This window comes from Euprymna scolopes, chromosome 10 (assembly GCF_053919585.1).
Source record: "Euprymna scolopes isolate OS-2025 chromosome 10, ASM5391958v1, whole genome shotgun sequence".
Lineage (NCBI taxonomy): Eukaryota > Metazoa > Mollusca > Cephalopoda > Sepiida > Sepiolidae > Euprymna > Euprymna scolopes.
The window spans coordinates 93,572,324-93,591,146 of NC_136491.1; the positions used below are offsets into that span (position 1 = coordinate 93,572,324).

The following is an 18,823-nucleotide window of genomic DNA, read 5'->3' on the forward strand; positions in this document are numbered from 1 at the left end:
TCCCTACAAATGAACAACTTAACATGTGTAACGTTACAGCATGAGCTGACACTCTGGACATTGGGGATATAAAAGAGACTGTGTTGATGGATAGACAGGTTAGGGTTAGACAAGCATTTATGGACACCGACACTCAAAAACCCAATAGTTCACACACTCAATTTTTCTGAGCCTCTGCTTTTTGTCTCCCACATTCGAGCATGCTCAAATGAACCCCAAATGCAGTAGTTTGCCTATGTAACTGAAACTGCAAACAAGTGCAGCTCATTAGTGCCTCCACAGGCAATGTAATAACTTTAAAAAAAAAATGTAAAATAAAAAATAAATAAATAAGTACAAAATTGTTTTTAAAAGTATGTAATAAAAACAACAAAACAAAAAAAAACCCAACTTTCAAATTATTCTGCACATGTTTGAAAAACAAAGTAATAAAATAAAAATTTGTTCAGATTAGTTAAACCCTCAAAATACAAAAATTCTGTCCATAAATTGGTGATGGTCAGAGAATGGGTGATCATTTTACTTTAAAATCATATATAGACAAGTGATTCCCACCTTAAAATATTGGCAAAATAAAAATACAAAAAACAAACAGATTTCTCCAGCGAGATACTAAGTAAAGTGTACACGGGAAAAAAAGAAAAATCTTATCAAATTAATAATGGTTAGAAAGTGCGTGATCATTTTGTTAAATTTATACAGGAAAGTGATCATGTACTCTAAAATATATATAATCCCATTTTAATAATGAAATTCTTTAACATGCACACAGAAAAAAGAAAATAAACCAGTTCGTGAAAAATGCTAAATCCCAAAATTATTATTTGGGGGTGGAATGTAGCAGAGGGTTTCATGCTAAAAAGTTATTAAAAAAAAAAAAAAAGTGACTTATTTATTTCTATTTTTTTTTTTATTTTTTAGGTGATTAGGTGTAGCTTTTACAATATTATCAATCAGACTTAGGGTTAGTGATAAAAACTTGTTTAACTGCTGTAAAAAGCTACAGTAGTTAATAGAGGATCATTTTATATCAAATTTATAAACGAAATAGATCCCTTATTCTAAAACACCTTTGTTTTCTATCCCAGCAATGTTTTTTCACTGTTCACACAAATAATCGCCTAAAAACTTGAGAATCTCATTTTAAGAGGTTGATTCAATGAAAAATTAATCTGCAAATTTATCCAATTCAGAGTCAGTCCCGAAAATGTCTGAAGCAGTTAATGATTTGCAGGTCATCTTTTCTTAAAGGAAGTTATTTTTAATTTAAATTTTATTTGGTGCTTGTTAAGATAGTCAACTAATTAATTTTTTTTAAATATATCATTTTAAGCAAAAACAATATTATGTACTTAACTGTCATATCGAAAATAGTAATAAATCAAAAATTATGAAATTCATCGAATAAAACTACTACTACTACTGTGTTAGTAAAAAAAAAAAAAAAAAAAAAAAAAAATTTGCTATAGAAATATTGCACGCCATGAACAAGTAATCAAAAATATTTGTTATGGCCTATGTGTGTGAAGTCTTCACTGTCTACTTTATAACATATAAGAAAAATGTAATTTTACCCAATTTTCTGTAAAAATTACTTTGAACTAAAAATAACTTTCTACTCAATAAGTTTTCACAATTTTTGGATATACTACTATTTTCGACATGACAATTAAGTGCATAATATTGTTTTTGTTTAAAGCGACATAAAAAAAAAATCTGTCGACTAACAAACATCTTTTATTTATTATTCATTTATTTATTTATTGAGGACTAACATTTTTTTTTTAACGATTTAAAAGCATGTGACTAAGTGCGACCGTACCAGTGTTAGGTGAAAACCTAGCCTCAATGTGAAAACGGGACCTCTTGCAGTTTAGATAAGCCAAAATATGAGGAAAATATTGGGACATATTTGAGGCTACGCCGCCTGTAAGAATGTAATTTGATTGGCTATTGAAATTGACGAAATTATTGTAAAATAATTTTACAATTAAAAGGAAACAATATTGAAATTGATGTAATTGAAATTAAAATTTATATTAGAAAACAAAATATTTTTTATTAAATGATTTTTATTAAATACAGAAGTTTAAGTTTTTTTACAGGTTAAATTCAAGTTTCACAATTTTTTTTTTTTTTTTTAAATTGGAAGGTGAGAGCACAGAATAGTTACAAAATACACTCTCCATGTTAAGAATGGCTTTCAAAATAATAAAGTTATTATTTCAGCATGGTAACAAAAACGCACAAGTACCAATGATTTTTATTAAATACAGAAACAAATAGAAATGATATTGCTCTTGGATAGATATTGTACGAGGAACATTTCACGTCATGTAATTCTTGCGTCGTTAATACATGATCAACAATTTGTTCTAGGCCACCTTTTGCATATTGCATTTTCAATTTTTTGCTTAATGATTTAATGAGACCTTACTGAATTTTTATATTATTTGGATTCATCGAACTACTGTTCTCATCTTGAGTTTAATTTTCACGTTTCGGTCGATGTAACTGCCAACCTTCTTCAGGTGTATCTAGTCGAACTCAAGAATGTTTTTATCGCTCGGGAATTTGGACAGAATTTGAAGTGGAACCCTTCATTTTACTTCACGGGGGTAGCTTGCTCTTGTTCCATCAGCCATGACTGGATAGAGGTCCTAAGTAATTCGCAATTGTATTTTTCGATTGCCCACACTGAGGATTGAACCTTCAACCTTCAGTTTTTTTCCAAGTACTCTAACCACAGTGGTCAGAGTACTTGGAAAAATCAATTGTAAAAAGTGATATTCTCTCCTGAAGGTTGAAAGTTCAATCTTCGGTGTGGGCGAACGAAAAATACAATTGCGAATTACTTAGGAACTCTATCCAGTCATGGCTGATGGAATAGCAGTATCAGAAAATCGCCATTAAAAATGCGTGATAAAAACTTGAATAATTAGACTATCTTTCAAAGCTTATAACTAATTGAAAAATGTAATTCATACCCTAATTTTTTTTTTTCAATAAAAGGAGCAATGACCAGATTTTAAAATAACAGGTTTAATAGCAAAATATGTAATACTTGTTTTTTTTAAATCGGTTTTCTTTAAAAAAAAAAGATGAAAATCAACGAACACACACACACATATAATTCCAAAAAATCACTTACCTATGAAAAAAATACTAATCAATCGGTACATCCATTCTTCATTGTTAAGAATTTATCCATATTTATATTTTATATTCCATATGCTTTTTAAATAAAATACTTTTTTAAGCAAGGATTAAAAAATATTGCGACTTTAAATTGTCCACAACTGGAATAAAGGGAGACAAATGTCTCCTTTTATTCGAGTTGAAAACTTCGGTGGCCTTAAGCGCCAGAATTAATCTCCCTTTCTATTGCTGGCTGTAAACAAAAGTTAGTCGTATGGGCCATCGTAACTTGAAAAATGATCACATTTCACTTATCAGTTTTTGCCGTTAAAAAAATTCCATTCGACCGATTTTCCATTTTTTTTTTTATTCTCTTAAATAAATACATGAGTTTTTGATTTAATATATTTCATTTCTTCTTTATGGAGTGATTTTTTATTTTTTTAAAATCTAAAACAACAAACAAACAAACAAAAAAAAACATTGAATAAAGCAAAAAAAAAATTGTAGGTATTCAATCTTTTCAGGACAAAATTTTTAGAAATGTGAGGTTTCACTTAAAAAAAAAAAAATCAACGTGGTAAAAAAAAAAATAAAGTTTTAAACTTTTGAATTTACAGGTAAATTTGAGCAAAACTATTTTTTGTTGTTGTTTTAAATTAGATTATTTTATTTATTGATCTTTTATCTTCAATTTGTGATATACAAATCTGAGGTGAGAAAATTAATTATTTTCATTTTAATAGACATTTCAAAATGGGGGGGGGTGAATAAAAAAAAGTTTGTCTAGAGTATTATATTCGGTTTTATTGGAAAGAGCATAAAATTTCACATTAAACCTGCAAATATTGTAAAAATTGAACCAATAGAAAAATTTTGATAGATTTGAAAAAATTAACTCGTAAAATTCAATTCATTTTATTACGTAAAAAAAAAAAAATGGCTGTATGAGCGCGCGCAGGCACTTTGTAAACACTGTTTTGGGTTTTTTTTTGGGTTTTTTTTAAATAAAAAAATAATATTTCTATTATTTTTCAAAAAACTTTAATAGTTTATTTTGGAAGTAAACAAATTAAACAAACCACTGTCACTGTACTGTACCAAGAGGGTATTTTTTTTTTTTTTTAGATTAGGTCCACCTCCGCAATTTTCTTTTAAATGACGACTTTTAAAGTTTTCTACTATGCTGAATACGGAAATCGCATTGAAATTTTGCAGTAAGAAGTAGTTATCGAGATATAAAAAGTCGTATTATGCATTGTATTCTTTGGCGGTCATCGTTTTTACGCGCGTGCGCGCGCTCCATAAACAAATCTACGGGCGTAACAAAGATGGCCGCCAAAGAATACAATGCATAATACAACTTTTTATATCTCGATAACTAATTATTTCTGCAACATTTCAAGGCGATTTTCGTATTCAGCATGATGGCCGAAAACCTTTAAAAGTTGTCATTTAAAAAAAAAATTGTGAAGGTGGAGCTAATCTGAAAATTTACCAAAAAGAGAAATCACGAATTTTGTATATTTTATTCCCAGTTTGTGTTAAGGGTGTCAAAAATCCCCCCCCCACCCAATTCTGACATCTACTGATGGAACAAGAGCACGCTGTCGCTACCCCCGTTAAGTAAAAGGGTTCCGCTATAAATTCCCGAGTTCGACAAGATAGTCCTGAAGAAGATCGGAGATTACATCGACCGAAACGTTGTAAAATAGGCACCGCCAAAACTGGGGGGGGGGGGGGGCAGGTCAGTACTTTTTGACGGACCGTCTTTTTAAAAATCTACCAAAAATCAGGTAATTATCCGATCAATACGAAATTTTCAGCGATTATTAGGAGAAGAATGAACTTTATAACAGTGTACTTATTTTTCATAAACGATATTTATATATATATATTTTTTTGCTTACAAAACCCCCCCTTGTTTTGAAGTGGGAACAAATATGCTTAAAATAATCATCTGAAACTGAAATCAACATATTGTGTTGTAAGGGACAGAATTATAGATTCCAAAAAAAAAAAAAAAAAAAAAAAAATTGTTTGCATACCTTATTTTGACGTCTGAATATCAGAACTTCGATTGTGTTTAATTATCCCGCTTTTGAGTTTTGAAGTGTGAAATTCGGTGAATATGTTAAGTAAAATAATTAATTTAAGTTAAGCAAAACAACAAAAAAATTTTTTTAATATTTATACGAAAAAAGCTATTTTAAAATTTTTGATAAATAAATTAACAATTTTTTTTTAGCGAGCCGAATAATGCATGACCATTATTAAACAGGGCATGCTTTGAATAATCGATACCAAAAAAAAAATTCGATAAATATTGTGCCCTTTGTGTTAAAAATAGCATCTTTTTTTTCGATCCCGTTTGAAAACGTTTGCCGCCTTTCGACTATGGTGGACCAAACGCGCTGAAATAATTTTTTTTTATTCTGCTTTAAATTGCCCCCCCCCTATTTTGGGGAGTCTGGCCCCCACACACATACACATTAAAAACCAAACGCATGCAAATGGTCACCCATCTGGTACTGGCCAGCCTCAGCTTAATAATACATTGAAATTTTCGTCACTGAAAAATAAGTTTTTTTTGGCCTGTTTGGTCTTCCATAGTTTGCTTTTTATCAGACGAAAACGTAAACAGAGTCGATCTGAACTCTACGTCAACGCGAATATCTGGTTACCTATATGAATAAGTGGAATTATTTGAAATTCAGGTACTTATATTATAATATTTTTGCATATTCTCTTAGAAAATCATCCTAAATCTTAGTTAGACAATAAATAAATTAATTATTTCAAAAACCTTTTTTTTTAAATATTTAAGTACGTTTTTTGTGCAAGACAAAAAATGTCAATTGCTAACTTTTTGGGAAAATTTAACATTTAAAATTGAATTAAAAATAGTAGAAAAGGTTTTACATTATTCTGTTTTCTATATGATAAAATTCAGGGTTTTATCTTTCTGGACAAAAAAAAGTTACTCAGAAATAATGGATTTTAATAAATGTAATTTCGTTTTAAAAAACAACAACAACTTGATTTTGCGGCCATTTTTGGCGGTGCCTATTGTAAAAAAAACAAAACAAAAAAACAAAAAAAAAACATCACACTCAAGATGAGAACAGTAGTTATTCAAATAATACGAATAAACAACCCTTATCTCAAAAATTCAGAAACGTGAATTTTTCTCATTTTAAAATAAAGTAAAATGTTTAACATTTAATAGCTAATTTTACAATAATTATATTTTTATTATAATAATCAAGTAATTAATAATTAAACAATAATTTAATTAAAAAAGTTCTTTTACAATAACATCAATTTCAAAAGCTAATCAAATTAGTAATTTACATTCTAACAGGCGGTGCGGTGAACTAAGTCCCAAACATGCCCCAGTATTTTCCTCATATTTTGGTTTATCTAAATTTTTTTTTTTTTTTTTTACATAGGCATCACCACATTATCAAGGCCAAGAGGCCACTCAAGGATAAGGGTTTGCAAGAGGGTCTAAAAATGTACCGACTATCAAAAGGACTACTCGTTTTAGTTTAAAATAAGCAAGTAAATTGACAAAAAAAGAAAATATGTGAAACTTTTGAACACGCCTCCTCCCCCTTAAGCTAAAACAGGAAATCCGGTTTGGTAAACGGAAGATTTTCAGATCGAGGCTAGGTTTTCACCTGACACCGCTATGGGTGCACTTACAGTCGCCTATGCTTCTGGATCGCCAATTTTATTTTTCAATCTTGACTTAACTGTTCGCGTAATTAGTGTTTTTGCCTTTACATTTTCTTTTATTGCGGCTTTCAAATCGTAAACTGCGGCAATCAGACAAAAGCACCGACCAACCACCGAGTATCGTGACTTCGGTTTACTTTCCTAAGTTTCAAACAAAATAGTTTTACATTTAAAAGTCTCTCCCAGAAAAAAATAGAAAAGGAAAATAAAAATGTTTATAAAAACTAAAACACAAAGTAAAAAAGTAAGATAAATGTATTTTAATAAATACTATTTTACTTTTCGCTAAAAATAAAGTGAATAATAGTTTAACTATATTAATAACTTATTAAACTTCGATATGGGTAGATTTTTACAACGTGCCCCAAAACCTGGACATCAAACATCTATATGTCAAAGTCAAAGTATTATAAACATCCCAACCTCCGCATGTTAAGAACGACTTTTGGAATACCCCCCTCCACCGCGAAAGCCGGTCTAAACACGAGGAGGTGGGGGTATTCCGAAAGCCGTTCTTAACATGGCGTGGTTAGGGGTGTTTATATTACGCTGGGGCAGGTCGTAAAAAAAAAAAAAAAAAAAAAAAAAAAAATTAAAAAAAAAAAATTTAAATAAAAGCTTTAGTTTTTTTTAGTTTTTTTTTTTTAAATAAATGGTACTTATGCATTTTACGGGCCATGCTAGTTTTTAAAAAGGATTTTCAAGTCAAATTCAAATTTTACCACATCTTTTGTTCATTGATAGGTGAAAGTACAGGATAGTTAACAAAGCGCCTCCTGTCCCCACGTTAAGAATGGGTTTCTAAATAATAGCGGTATTATTCAGTACGGTTCGTAAACAGAAGTACCGAAAAATAAATGAAACGTAGGATCAAGAAAAATCATTCTAGTTTCTTCTTCGGAAACAGAAAACTTACATAATTTATTTTGTGGTTAAAAACTAAAATTACGGAATTTAATATTTTTAAAGGTCAACACTCACTGCGTATGTAGACGCCGACGGAGCGACGGACAGGACTAATATTTACTCTTATTTAAAAAAAATTTTTTTAAGATATGATTTTCAAATTAATTTTTTTTCAGTATCTTTATTAAATTGATAAGTGAAAGTACAATAGTTTTTTTAAAGACTCCCCCCATGTCAAGAATGGGTTTCTAAACAATAACGTTATTATTTCAGTACGGTCTGTATTCCGTACAAGTACTTTTTTCTCTCTCTCTTATCGAAATGAAAGTTGAAATATTGACCATAACCCCCCCCTCCCAGGTTAGAGGATAATATCTTTTGTTGTGAAAGTAGACATGATACTACTCAAGAATATTTGAAAATAAATTAATTTATAGGAAATAAATTAATACCGTACGAAAGGTTTATTATTAAACAAAATGAAAACGAACAGGTACATACTTATTTTTAATTCTATTTTTAATATAGCAGTTGATTTTTTTAAAACAGATTTCTTTTAAAATGCGTTTAGTTAAATATTTGTTAGTTTAATAACAAAACCATCGATTGAATTGGTAAATAAGCCATATGGTAAGTAAACTAAACTTAAAAGTAATGTTTTTGACGTCACATTTCATTCATTCGAAGGTGGTTGCGTCGATATATTTTTATTGGCTATGGATGTAAAAATTAAGTTGACATGTCAAGGAACCGAATAAATCGTGTATTAATATAGTTTAATAGTAAAGGAAGATTGAGTGAATTAAAAAAAGAAGAAGGCATGTACCAGAATCTCCGAGCACCAGTATTCGCACCCTGTCTATGGCTGCCATATGTAAGTTATTGAGAGTTACTTCCCTTGTTGCTCGCCAGAGACACGTTTTCATTTTTACGTAAGCACATTTAGTATACTTTGCTCTTCTCTGATGCAAATGAATCTCAATTGACCAAACTATTAGGTGACATTTTGAGGGCTTGTTTAGAATTCATCACATATGAAAATAAACAAATATAACGAAATAAAAATATCGTATACCAAAAAATTACGAAGTTTAATTTGGAGTTTATTTAGATTGGCACTTATGGCGGCATTTAAAATTAAAGAAAATGCAAAAATGATGTACGTACCGTCGTACACCACACTACACTACCAGTCACGGGACGAACATGAAAAAAAAAAAAAAAAAAAAAAGAAAAAATCACGTCATTTAATCAAGTAGTTTTTTTTTTTTTTTATTAAAAAAAAAAAAAAAAACCCAAGGTGCTTGTTAAGATAAGTCGACATATCGATTTTTTTTTTTTTAAATATGTAAGTGCCGGAGTTGTACTACACTGATAGTTTTTTTTTTTTTGTTTTTTTTTAAGTTTTTCACTGGTTTATTACTGATTGGACACTAATTAACCAAATTATGAAAAAAAAAAAAATATTATTATTATTTGGACATTTTAAAGGGGGTGCTCACTTTTTAGTTACAATGTTCTGGTAAATCAGTCACCCATTTTGTAACCAATAAAAACGCGGGTAAACCATAGAAAGTAAAAATAATATGAGCCTACCGCGTTGTAAGTCAGAAATATTTTTGTTTCTCAAAGAAGAAAAAAGATAGAATGAACATGACTTTTTTTTTAAATTCTTTTTTATGAAAATAAAGGTACTTGTACAGTTTAGTCAAGACATTAAAAAATCAAAATAGCGTAAAAAAGGTTATATTGTACGTATCTGTTTTGGACTGAAGATCTCCGAAAAAAAAAATTCATTTAATTTGATCGAGTAGTTTTTATTTTACAGCAGAAAAACACGTTTTTATGAGAGCGCGTTGAAGTCAGCCATTACGAAATTTGTTGAACACACCAAAGGGAGACAACTCCAGTTAAAGCGCCGACACTCCCTCCCCATCTTTATAACTAGCTTTTCTTCCTAAAAATCGAACCTTTTGCTCGGTATCATAAATTTTTTTCGCTGTAAAATAAAAACTACTTGATGAAATTAAGTGAAATCTTTTTCAGAGAACTTAAGATTATAACGAGTACGTACAATATAACTTTTTTTTTATTTTCAATATTTTCATTTTTTAATGTCTTGACTAAACTGTATAAGTGCCAAAATAAAGTTCCGAGTTTTTTTTTTTTTTTTTTTTTTTACTTATTTAGTTTTTTTGAGTTTTTATTACTACACAAGTTCGAAAAAGTCGAAAACAAATATATAACAAATAACTGTTATCAAAGGTAATATAAGTTACTTTTCAACCTAACTGGATGTTTTTTGTGTTTTTATTTAATGTAGCATTTTTTTTTTTTTTTTAGTATTATAAATTTCACTAACATACTGGACTTGGCCTTCGGGACAAGATCAAAGTGTAGTTGCTGCACTTCAATTTCTTGTTCTCTGTCAGTGGGGGAGAAATCCTTCACGACTGAGACAATTTTTATTTTTGTTCCTTTTCTCCACGTTAAAAAAACTACCCTGGTGTCTAACTCTGTCCTGTGGGGAGGCATTGTAAATAGGAACATACTGGAGAAATGTTTCATAATTTTCTATCCGGTTGTCAATTTTCATATCGTACGCCTCCCGATACATTGCTTCGTCAACATGCGACCATTTCATATCTCCTGAAGGCACTTCCGTATTTAAAAAAAAAAAAAAAAAAAAAAAAAAAGAAATGGGTGACCGATTTACAAGAACGTTGTAACTAAAAAGTGAGCACCCCACCTTTCAAATGTCGAAATATTTTTTTTTTCAAAATCTGGTTAATTAGTGTCCAATCAATAATAATCAAGTGTAAAAATTAAAAAAAAAAACTATCAGTATAGAAATTATGCTGGGGGTGATGGCTGTACAACCCCGCCTACGTAGTTTAAGCCAAAACAACGGCACTTACTTAATTGTTATGTCGAAAATAGTAATGTATCCAAAAATTACGAAAATTCATCAAGTGGAACAGTGCTGCTTCTGCTACTCAACTGTGTTTTTAGTAGAAAAAAAAAATCTATCGCTATCAGCTAAAACAAAACGCCAGTCATTAAAGTGGTGAAAAGGAAAATAAGTATGTTCCCTATATTCACAATCTTCAAGGTGTTCACATCTTGGGAAAATACTATTTTCCCCAATTTTGCGTAAAAATTAAATAATTTTCTACTCGATAAATTTTCGTAATTTTTTAATATATCGCTATTTTCGACATAACAAGTAAGTACTGTTGTTTTTGCTTAAAACAACATATTTTCAAAAATCGATCTGTCGACTCTATCTTAACAAGCGCCAAAATCAAATTTAACTGTTTCGATGAGAGTGAAAACATACAACGAATCGGTGGACAAGGGCAGACAACCCAGATGCATATGGAAACTCCAAATAATCACTGAGTATTTTCTCTTATTTTGTACTCTAGATAAACATGGCCTCGTTTGTCGTTCACCGGTACCCCCCCCCCCAAAAAAAAACACATATTTGAGTCAATGTTACCTTATGCTACAACAGAACACCGACCACTCTAATTTGGTTTTTTGGAGGTATTCGAGGTCGCTGACAACGAATCTGATATTCAAACCCATCGCAAATTTACCATATGCATGGTATGAACCCTTGAACCCTGGGACTATTTTGCGCCATTTCACTACCTTCTGTAGTGTTTTCTTATTGTGAAGTGACTTATCACATAGCGCATAGTGAAGGAATCTTTATCAGACATTTGAAATAACAAGAAAGTTTAAAAAAAAAAATAAAAAAAACATAAGTCTATGTTAACAAACCTCAAACCCTGCAAGAATTGAAGGAAAACATCAGGAACAAAATAAGGGAGTTAAATCTCAATCCACAGATTCTGCAATCTGTCATGAATAACGTTTTGGAAAGAGCACAAATATGCGAAACTGAAAATGGGTGACATTTAAAGGACATTATTTTTCATAAATAAAGGTTGTTTGGATTTTGCATTTTGTTTAAAGATTCCTCAATGTCTTAGTCAGATTGCGTTAAAATTACAGAAATATATCATCTATAATATAAATCTCACCTGTCTGTCTAAATGTATGTATGTATGTATGTCTACCTAAAACTTTTTGACAGAGGCGACAGATTTTCACAAGATCGGTATCCTTTTGAACTCGACCCTTTAGACGACAGATATAAAAAAGTTAGCTAAAAACATTAATTCCTTCACCCTCAACTGAGTACTTTTCTACAGAAAGAGTTCGCTTTTTTGTGCCAATATTTTTGAAAGTCATCCCCTCTTTTCGATTGACTAGCCATAATTTAAACTTTCGTCACTTCTGGTTTGGCAATGGATGCAACAGCAAAGACGGCACATTTTTTTTTTCATGTTCTGTTCCTCCTTCATGGTACGGGTTCAAGCCTGCCTGCCTACTACCACTATTTTTTTTTCTTTTCCTCAACACACACCTCCAAACACCCGGGCAACACTGACACCCAGACTAGTCAAAAATAAAGAACTTCAGTGACTTTTTGGACACCTTGTACTATCTATTATATTTGCTATAACTGGAAAAACATCACACTTGGAATATTTACAAGAAAAACCATAAAAGTCTCTCTCTCTCTCTCTCTCTCTCTCTCTCTCTCTCTCTCTCTCTCTCTCTCTCTCTCTCTCTCTCCGTATATATATATATATATATATATATATATACACACATTATATATGCATATATACACATTATATATGCATACATAAATAATTAAGTATGGATTATAACACACTATGCAACTATTCTTCAGATTTTTTTCAGATTTATGTGATCATGGTCAATTATTTTTCTTTTCTTTTCAAAGTTAAAAGTTCCTATTTTACTGATGAATCGGAAAATATTCAAAATTGACATAATAATGATTGTTCTTGTGCTATGAAACAGGTGCTGTAAAAAGTGGACGTTTTGACATGTTGAAATAAATAAATGGTAAGATGAATAACATCTTGGAATTTAGAATATAACTGTTTTGTCATCTACTTGTATATATATATATGTATATATATATATATATATATATATATATATATATATATATATATATATATATATATATATAGTGGCACCAAAAACAAAGTCTGTACTTGTCGTTTTTTCATAGACCACAAATTTAAGCTAAATTAAATGTAACTTAATTAAGGCAAAGGAGATAATGTCGCTAAATAAGGTTTGTGTGTGATATGAGAAAAAAAAAGGCATCAAAAATGTTTTTATCTTAAAAGGAGTCATTTCGTGTAAAAAATGTATTTATTTTACCATCGAAACTCGAGAAATGCACAGTTAAAATTTGTAAACTTTGAATGAGTAAGGAAAATCAACATGGCTGCCACTTGCAATTTTGTAGACCAAATAGCAGCCTTGACCTTGCAATCAAAAACCAAGATCGAGTGAAACGGAATGAATCAAGGCAAAGGTGGCTAGTCGGAACATGATGATGTAAACAACTTTTGTTTTTACTTATGTAGAATAAATGCAAAAAAAAAAAAACATGAAAAATAAGTTAAACAACTTTCGAACAGTTTTTATTTTTAATTAATTTTCTTTTCTATACTTTACAATGATAAATAATTTAAGCAACTTTTATTAAGTAAAACTTAATTTTAATTTAAAATGAAAAATAATTTATGTAGAATGAATGTATTTCGACGAATTTATTTGTGCCACTTGCTCTCTTGACATAAATTCATAAAGATACAAACTGAAAAGATTCACCAAAGTCCCGTTGCTTCATTTCGTTTCACTCGATCTTGGTTTTTGATTGCAAGGTGAAGGCTACAACTTGGTCTGCAAAATTGCAAGTGACAGCCATGTTGAATTTTTACTCATTCGATGTTTACACATTTTAATCGTGCATTTCTTGAGTTTCGATGAGTAAAATAAAATTTTTATATGAAATGACTCCTCATGTAATAATGTTTAATATAAGGATGTGTGTAAAGATATAGTCAACATCGATTTTTAAAAATATATCGTTTTAAGCAAAAACAATATTACGTACTTAATTGTCATGCCGAAAATAGTAATATATCAAAAAATTATGAAAAATCATTGAGTAGAAAGTTTTTTTTATAGTTAGAAGTAATTTTTTCGGAAAATTGGGGGAAACTGCATTTTTCTTAGATGTTATAAAGTAGGCAGTAGGAGTCTCCACACAGGGGACATAACTCCAAAACGAATATTTTTGATTACTTTTTCAATGGCTGCAATATTTGTTGTCCATAGCAATAAACTTTTCTCTTTTTTTTTTTTTGTTTACTAAAAACACAATAGCAGTTGTTCTACTCAATGGATTTTTGTAATTTTTGGTTATATTACTATATACAATTACTATATTACTATATGACAATTAAGTAAAAAATATTGTTTTTGCTTTAAACGATATATTTAAAAAAAATCGATTTGTCGACGATATCTTTTTTAAAAAATTTTTTTTATTACATTTTCACCCCAAACAAGGCACACTGCCACTTTGGTGTAGGGGGTTACTATCAGGGGCAGCAACTACTGGGGTACTATGTTGGGATTTGGGCAGCAAGATGTCGGTTCACGTTACACTTGAACTTCTGCATGTCAGTACAGTTCGGGAAGCAGGGATCTGGAATGGAATTCCAGAGTCTAGCGGTTCTGGGGAAGAAACTACTGGAGTAGAAAGATCTTTTACATCTAGGGATCTCTACTGTGTGAGGGTGGGATTAAGCTGGCTGTCAGGTTTGTCTAGGGTGTCTATGTCGTGGGGGCACAAGTGTCTGCAGTTTGTCAGAGCATTCACCATTAAAATACTTGTAGAACAGGCAGAGGGATGCAACGTTTCGTCGATGGGACAGAGGCTGAAGCTTAGATGCCAGTTCAGGGCCTATCAGATTGGCGACTCTCTTTTGAACCTTGTCTAGGAGCGAGAGACAAGCAGCAGATGCACCAGCCCAAATGTGACAACAATACTCCATACATGGGCGAATGGTGGCCTTATAGAGGTACAGGATACTTTCAGGTGTCAGTAGTTTTCTAGCACGGTAGAGAGAGCCTACCTTTTTCGCAGTGGCCCTGGCAATGTTTTCAATATAATTGTTTCAACTCATGTTTCCTGTGAACGTTAGGCCAAGCAGTTTGAAAGATGTAGTCTCAGACAGGGAGTCACTGGCCATTGCTATTGGTGGCAGAGAAGGTTTCTTGTAATTATTGAAGGAAACCAGTTTAGTCTTGGCAGCATTGAATGTCACCATCCATTTATGTCCCCATTCAACTACAGATTGGAGGTCATCCTCTAGTGTTTTTGCCATTTCTTTAGTTATGTGTTCATTTGTTTTCCTGTCATGCCTGTTATAGAGTGTGGTGTCATCAGCATATATACCCATCTCAGAGGCAGTTTTGTCGGGGGAGGTCATTAATAAATATTAGGAACAATAGCGGTCCAAGGCTTAACAAGCACTAAGATGAGAAACATTTTGAATGCCTTATTTTTCTCATATCACCCACAAACCCTATTTAGTCACATTACTGGAGAATGTAGAAATTGGGTTGAGGAGTTTTCCCAAGTATTGTTTTCTTTTTAACATGGTAACTTAGTTTTCTTAATTTTTTAATAAAAAAAGTGTTCAATTTTGTTTTTTGCATATTATTTATTTATTTATTACTAATAGCTAATGTAAATTAATACTTTTAATTGAATATTAAATGTAAATTGAAATGTAAATTACGTGCTAATAAAATATAGCACATGCCATAATTAACTGACAACATTAAATATTAGGTTGAGTTTTGAGGGTATTCAACTTTCATATCTTTGAATTTGAAATAACTTTTAACCTAGCGATACTCTTGTTGCAGCGAGTCAGGAGGCAGTATGGAGATGCACCAATTGACCGTACAACTATACGGCAGGCACAAAGGCAAAAAATGATAAAGCCAAAAGAAGAATGACAAAAGCTGAAGTGCATTTAAAGACAACAACGGCTTGTGGCTTTGCTTTTTTATTATGAACTACATATTATGAACTACATATTATGAACTACATATTATGAACTAAATATTCCTGGGAACATTGTGTAAAGTGCATCCAATGTGTTTTGAAAAATAAAAAATAAAAACGAGTAAATATTCCTGGACAATGCAGGGATGGGTACAGCTAGGGTATATTTAAAGTAAAAGTAAACTCAGAAACACCCAAACTCTTTCTTCTGAAATCTAGAATAGAGTGTGTGTTGGAAATAATAGTCTCAGCTTAATCTTAAAATGATGTGAAGACTTTCATTTATCATAAAAATGTAAAGACATGATAAGTTTCATTTAAACATAATATACATTCTGTCACTAGCACTTTCATAGCTCAATCAGTAGAACACCAGATTCCAACCATAAGTGTTACAGTTTCAAATCTTGCTAGGTCTAGTTACATTAATAAGCTGTACAAACCATGAAACACATGTCTGCCATATAGTCTTATGGTAAATGCATTGGTTTAAAATTACTAGCGAGGGTAGGAACAAAAATAGCAAAGTTACTAGTGAGGGTAGAAATAAAATAGTGTCGAGGGAAGGAGAAAAGGAAACATTCTCATCCAACACTGGAAGAGGAGGCTAGTATTGGGTAGAGAAGAGAACACAATGAAGGAAAGAAATAGTGTTAATAATGCAAATGTCATGGGATTGCTGTCAATTTCTTTCTTTTATTTTTTTTCATCTTAGATTAAAAGCTATTTCGGCAAGAAAAGTAAAATTGATAGGACTATGTCGAAAGAGTTAGAATACTCATGTTATGAAAAAGTTTTAATTACGAGACAAGAGTTAAATTTTATACAGTTTGCATTAGCATGTTTTTGAGAATTAGACTTCTTGAAAATTGTCGTCATCATGTTATAGAGAACTTTAAATAAGGATTCAAGAGTCAGACTTCTTGAGAAATGCTGCTTTCATTTCATGGAGAGCATAATTATAATTTAAGTCGAAAATTATTGTGTTTGGAAGTCAATAAGAATACAAAAGGGCTAGTTGTGTCTAGCCGTGTATGGAGAGCTAGTTTTGTCTGGCCATATACGAAGGGCTAGTTGTATCAAGCCATGTACGAAAGGCTATTTATGTCTGGCCGTGTATAGAACTGCTAGTTGTGTCTAATCATGTCATGAGGGCTAGTTATGTTTATGTAGAGAGGGGTAGTTAAGTCTAGCTGTGTAGAGAGGATTAGTTAAGTCTGGCCGTGTAGAAATGGATAATTAAGTCTAGCCATGTAGAGAGAGGTAGTTAAGTCTGTCTGTGTAGAAAGGGGTAATTAAGTCTGGCTGTGTAAAGATGGGTAGTTAAGTCTGGCCGAGTAGAGAGGAGTAGTTAAGTCTGACCGTGTAGAGAGAGGTAATTGTCTGGCCGTATAGTGAGGAGTAGTTTAGTCATGTAGAGAGGGGTAGTTAAGTCTGGTCGTTTAGTGAGGACTAGCTGTGTCTGGCCATGTAATGAGGACTAGCTGTGACTGGCCGTGTAATGAGGACTAGCTGTGTCTGGCCGTGTAATGAAGACTAGTTGTCGGCTGTGTAGTGAGGGTTAATTGTGTTTGTTTGTATAGCGAGAGTTAGTAAAGTATGACCATGTATAAAGCACTACAGATGTAAAGCCTACATGAAGTGATATTATCTTTAAAAGTTATAAAGGTGTGTAGTTTGAAAATATAATTTGCATGAGAAAGGACTGACTGCTATAATAAGTACGAATTACGGAGGAGAAGGAGGCTCGTATTTGAATTTAAGTTGTGCTGTTAACAGGAATGTCTGTAAGAGCGCTGTCAATTTCATTTTTTTTTTCTTTTTAGATTACACACTTATGTGTACATGATATCTAGACTAGTTTATATTTAACATCATGAATTGATTACTTCAGACTATTCACATTAATCTGGGTAATAGAAAAGGATTAGGAAACAAATGTAGTTTGTTTGGTTACTCTTCTAGGAGTGTCTAATACAAGCTCTTAGTACAGAGTGAACGATAAAATTGTCACTCTAGAAAAGACGACAGGATTCCATTTCCCTTGGATAAAAAACCGCCGGTTTTCTTTTTTGTTGCAAACCATCTGCTAGTTGACCAGTTGTATACAAATTCCAAGAGTGATAGGAAGCTTCTATCATGTCTGAAGTGACACAATGTTCAACGAGTGAAATTGGAGATGCGCCGCTGTACAACTCATGCTCTCTACCAATCCAAGTTATGACAACAGGACCATTGCCAGCACCCTCTAAATGCATCGCTGGATTGCCATGAATAACAGGAACATGCCCAGGGTGATGAATAAAAGTTTCCGGCCACAGTTATGGGTTTTGGTGTGGTTTCAAGTGAGGGCCACATCATGCCACCTCACATTTACGAAATCGACTTGAAAATAAACGCCAAAGTGTACCTGGATGTGCTGAAGAGTGTGATGATCTCCTAGTGCAATCAGGTGGCTGCTGGCAGATCTTGGGTGTAACAGCAGGACTCAGCACTGGCCCATAAATCCAAAGAGACCCAGGTTTGGCTTCAGAAGGAGTGCTACAACTTTGTACCCTTCTCTCACTGGTTCCCCCCTCCTCTGCCGACTACTTCTGCTGTACTACTTTGTTTGGTCATACGTTGAGAACATCACCAACATGACCTCCCACAACACCAAAGCTAGCCTGATCGCCACCATCCACCAAGCTCCCGCTGGCGCTTGTGGAAAAGGCATGTTCCCAGTTCCGGACCCGTATCGAGGTGGTGATTGAGGCTGAAGGCGGCTACATTGAATAGATGTTAACTCTACTACATAATTAAGTTACCTAAATTGATTTTTTTCAATAAAAGTTTTAAAATAATGCTGTAGTATTGTTTTCTTTAGGGCGACAATTTTATTGTTCTACTCAGTATATATATATATATATATATATACTAGCAAAGATACCCGTGCTTCAGTATATATATATATATATATATATATATATATATATATATATATATATATAAGTGAAAATGTGTGTGTACATTTCCCTACTAAATAACTCTGTCAATTTTCGGTCAAGAGAC

General features: G+C 31.9%; 1 protein-coding gene across 2 annotated transcripts in view; it reads right to left on the minus strand.

Annotated features, from left to right (window-relative positions):
- LOC145286141 (rab-like protein 3) overlaps positions 1 to 8,759 on the minus strand; it is a 197,096-nt gene extending 188,337 nt beyond the window's left edge. Inside the window, exon 1 of one of the 2 annotated variants that reach the window (XM_080134864.1) lies at positions 8,612 to 8,758. In XM_080134864.1, coding sequence (XP_079990990.1) covers positions 8,612 to 8,711 — 100 coding nt within the window. In that variant the 5' untranslated portion in view covers positions 8,712 to 8,758. Of the gene's footprint in view, positions 1 to 8,611 lie in introns of both variants that reach the window. The other variant, XM_080134863.1, reaches the window with a different exon arrangement.
- Positions 8,760 to 18,823: the final 10,064 nt, after the last annotated feature.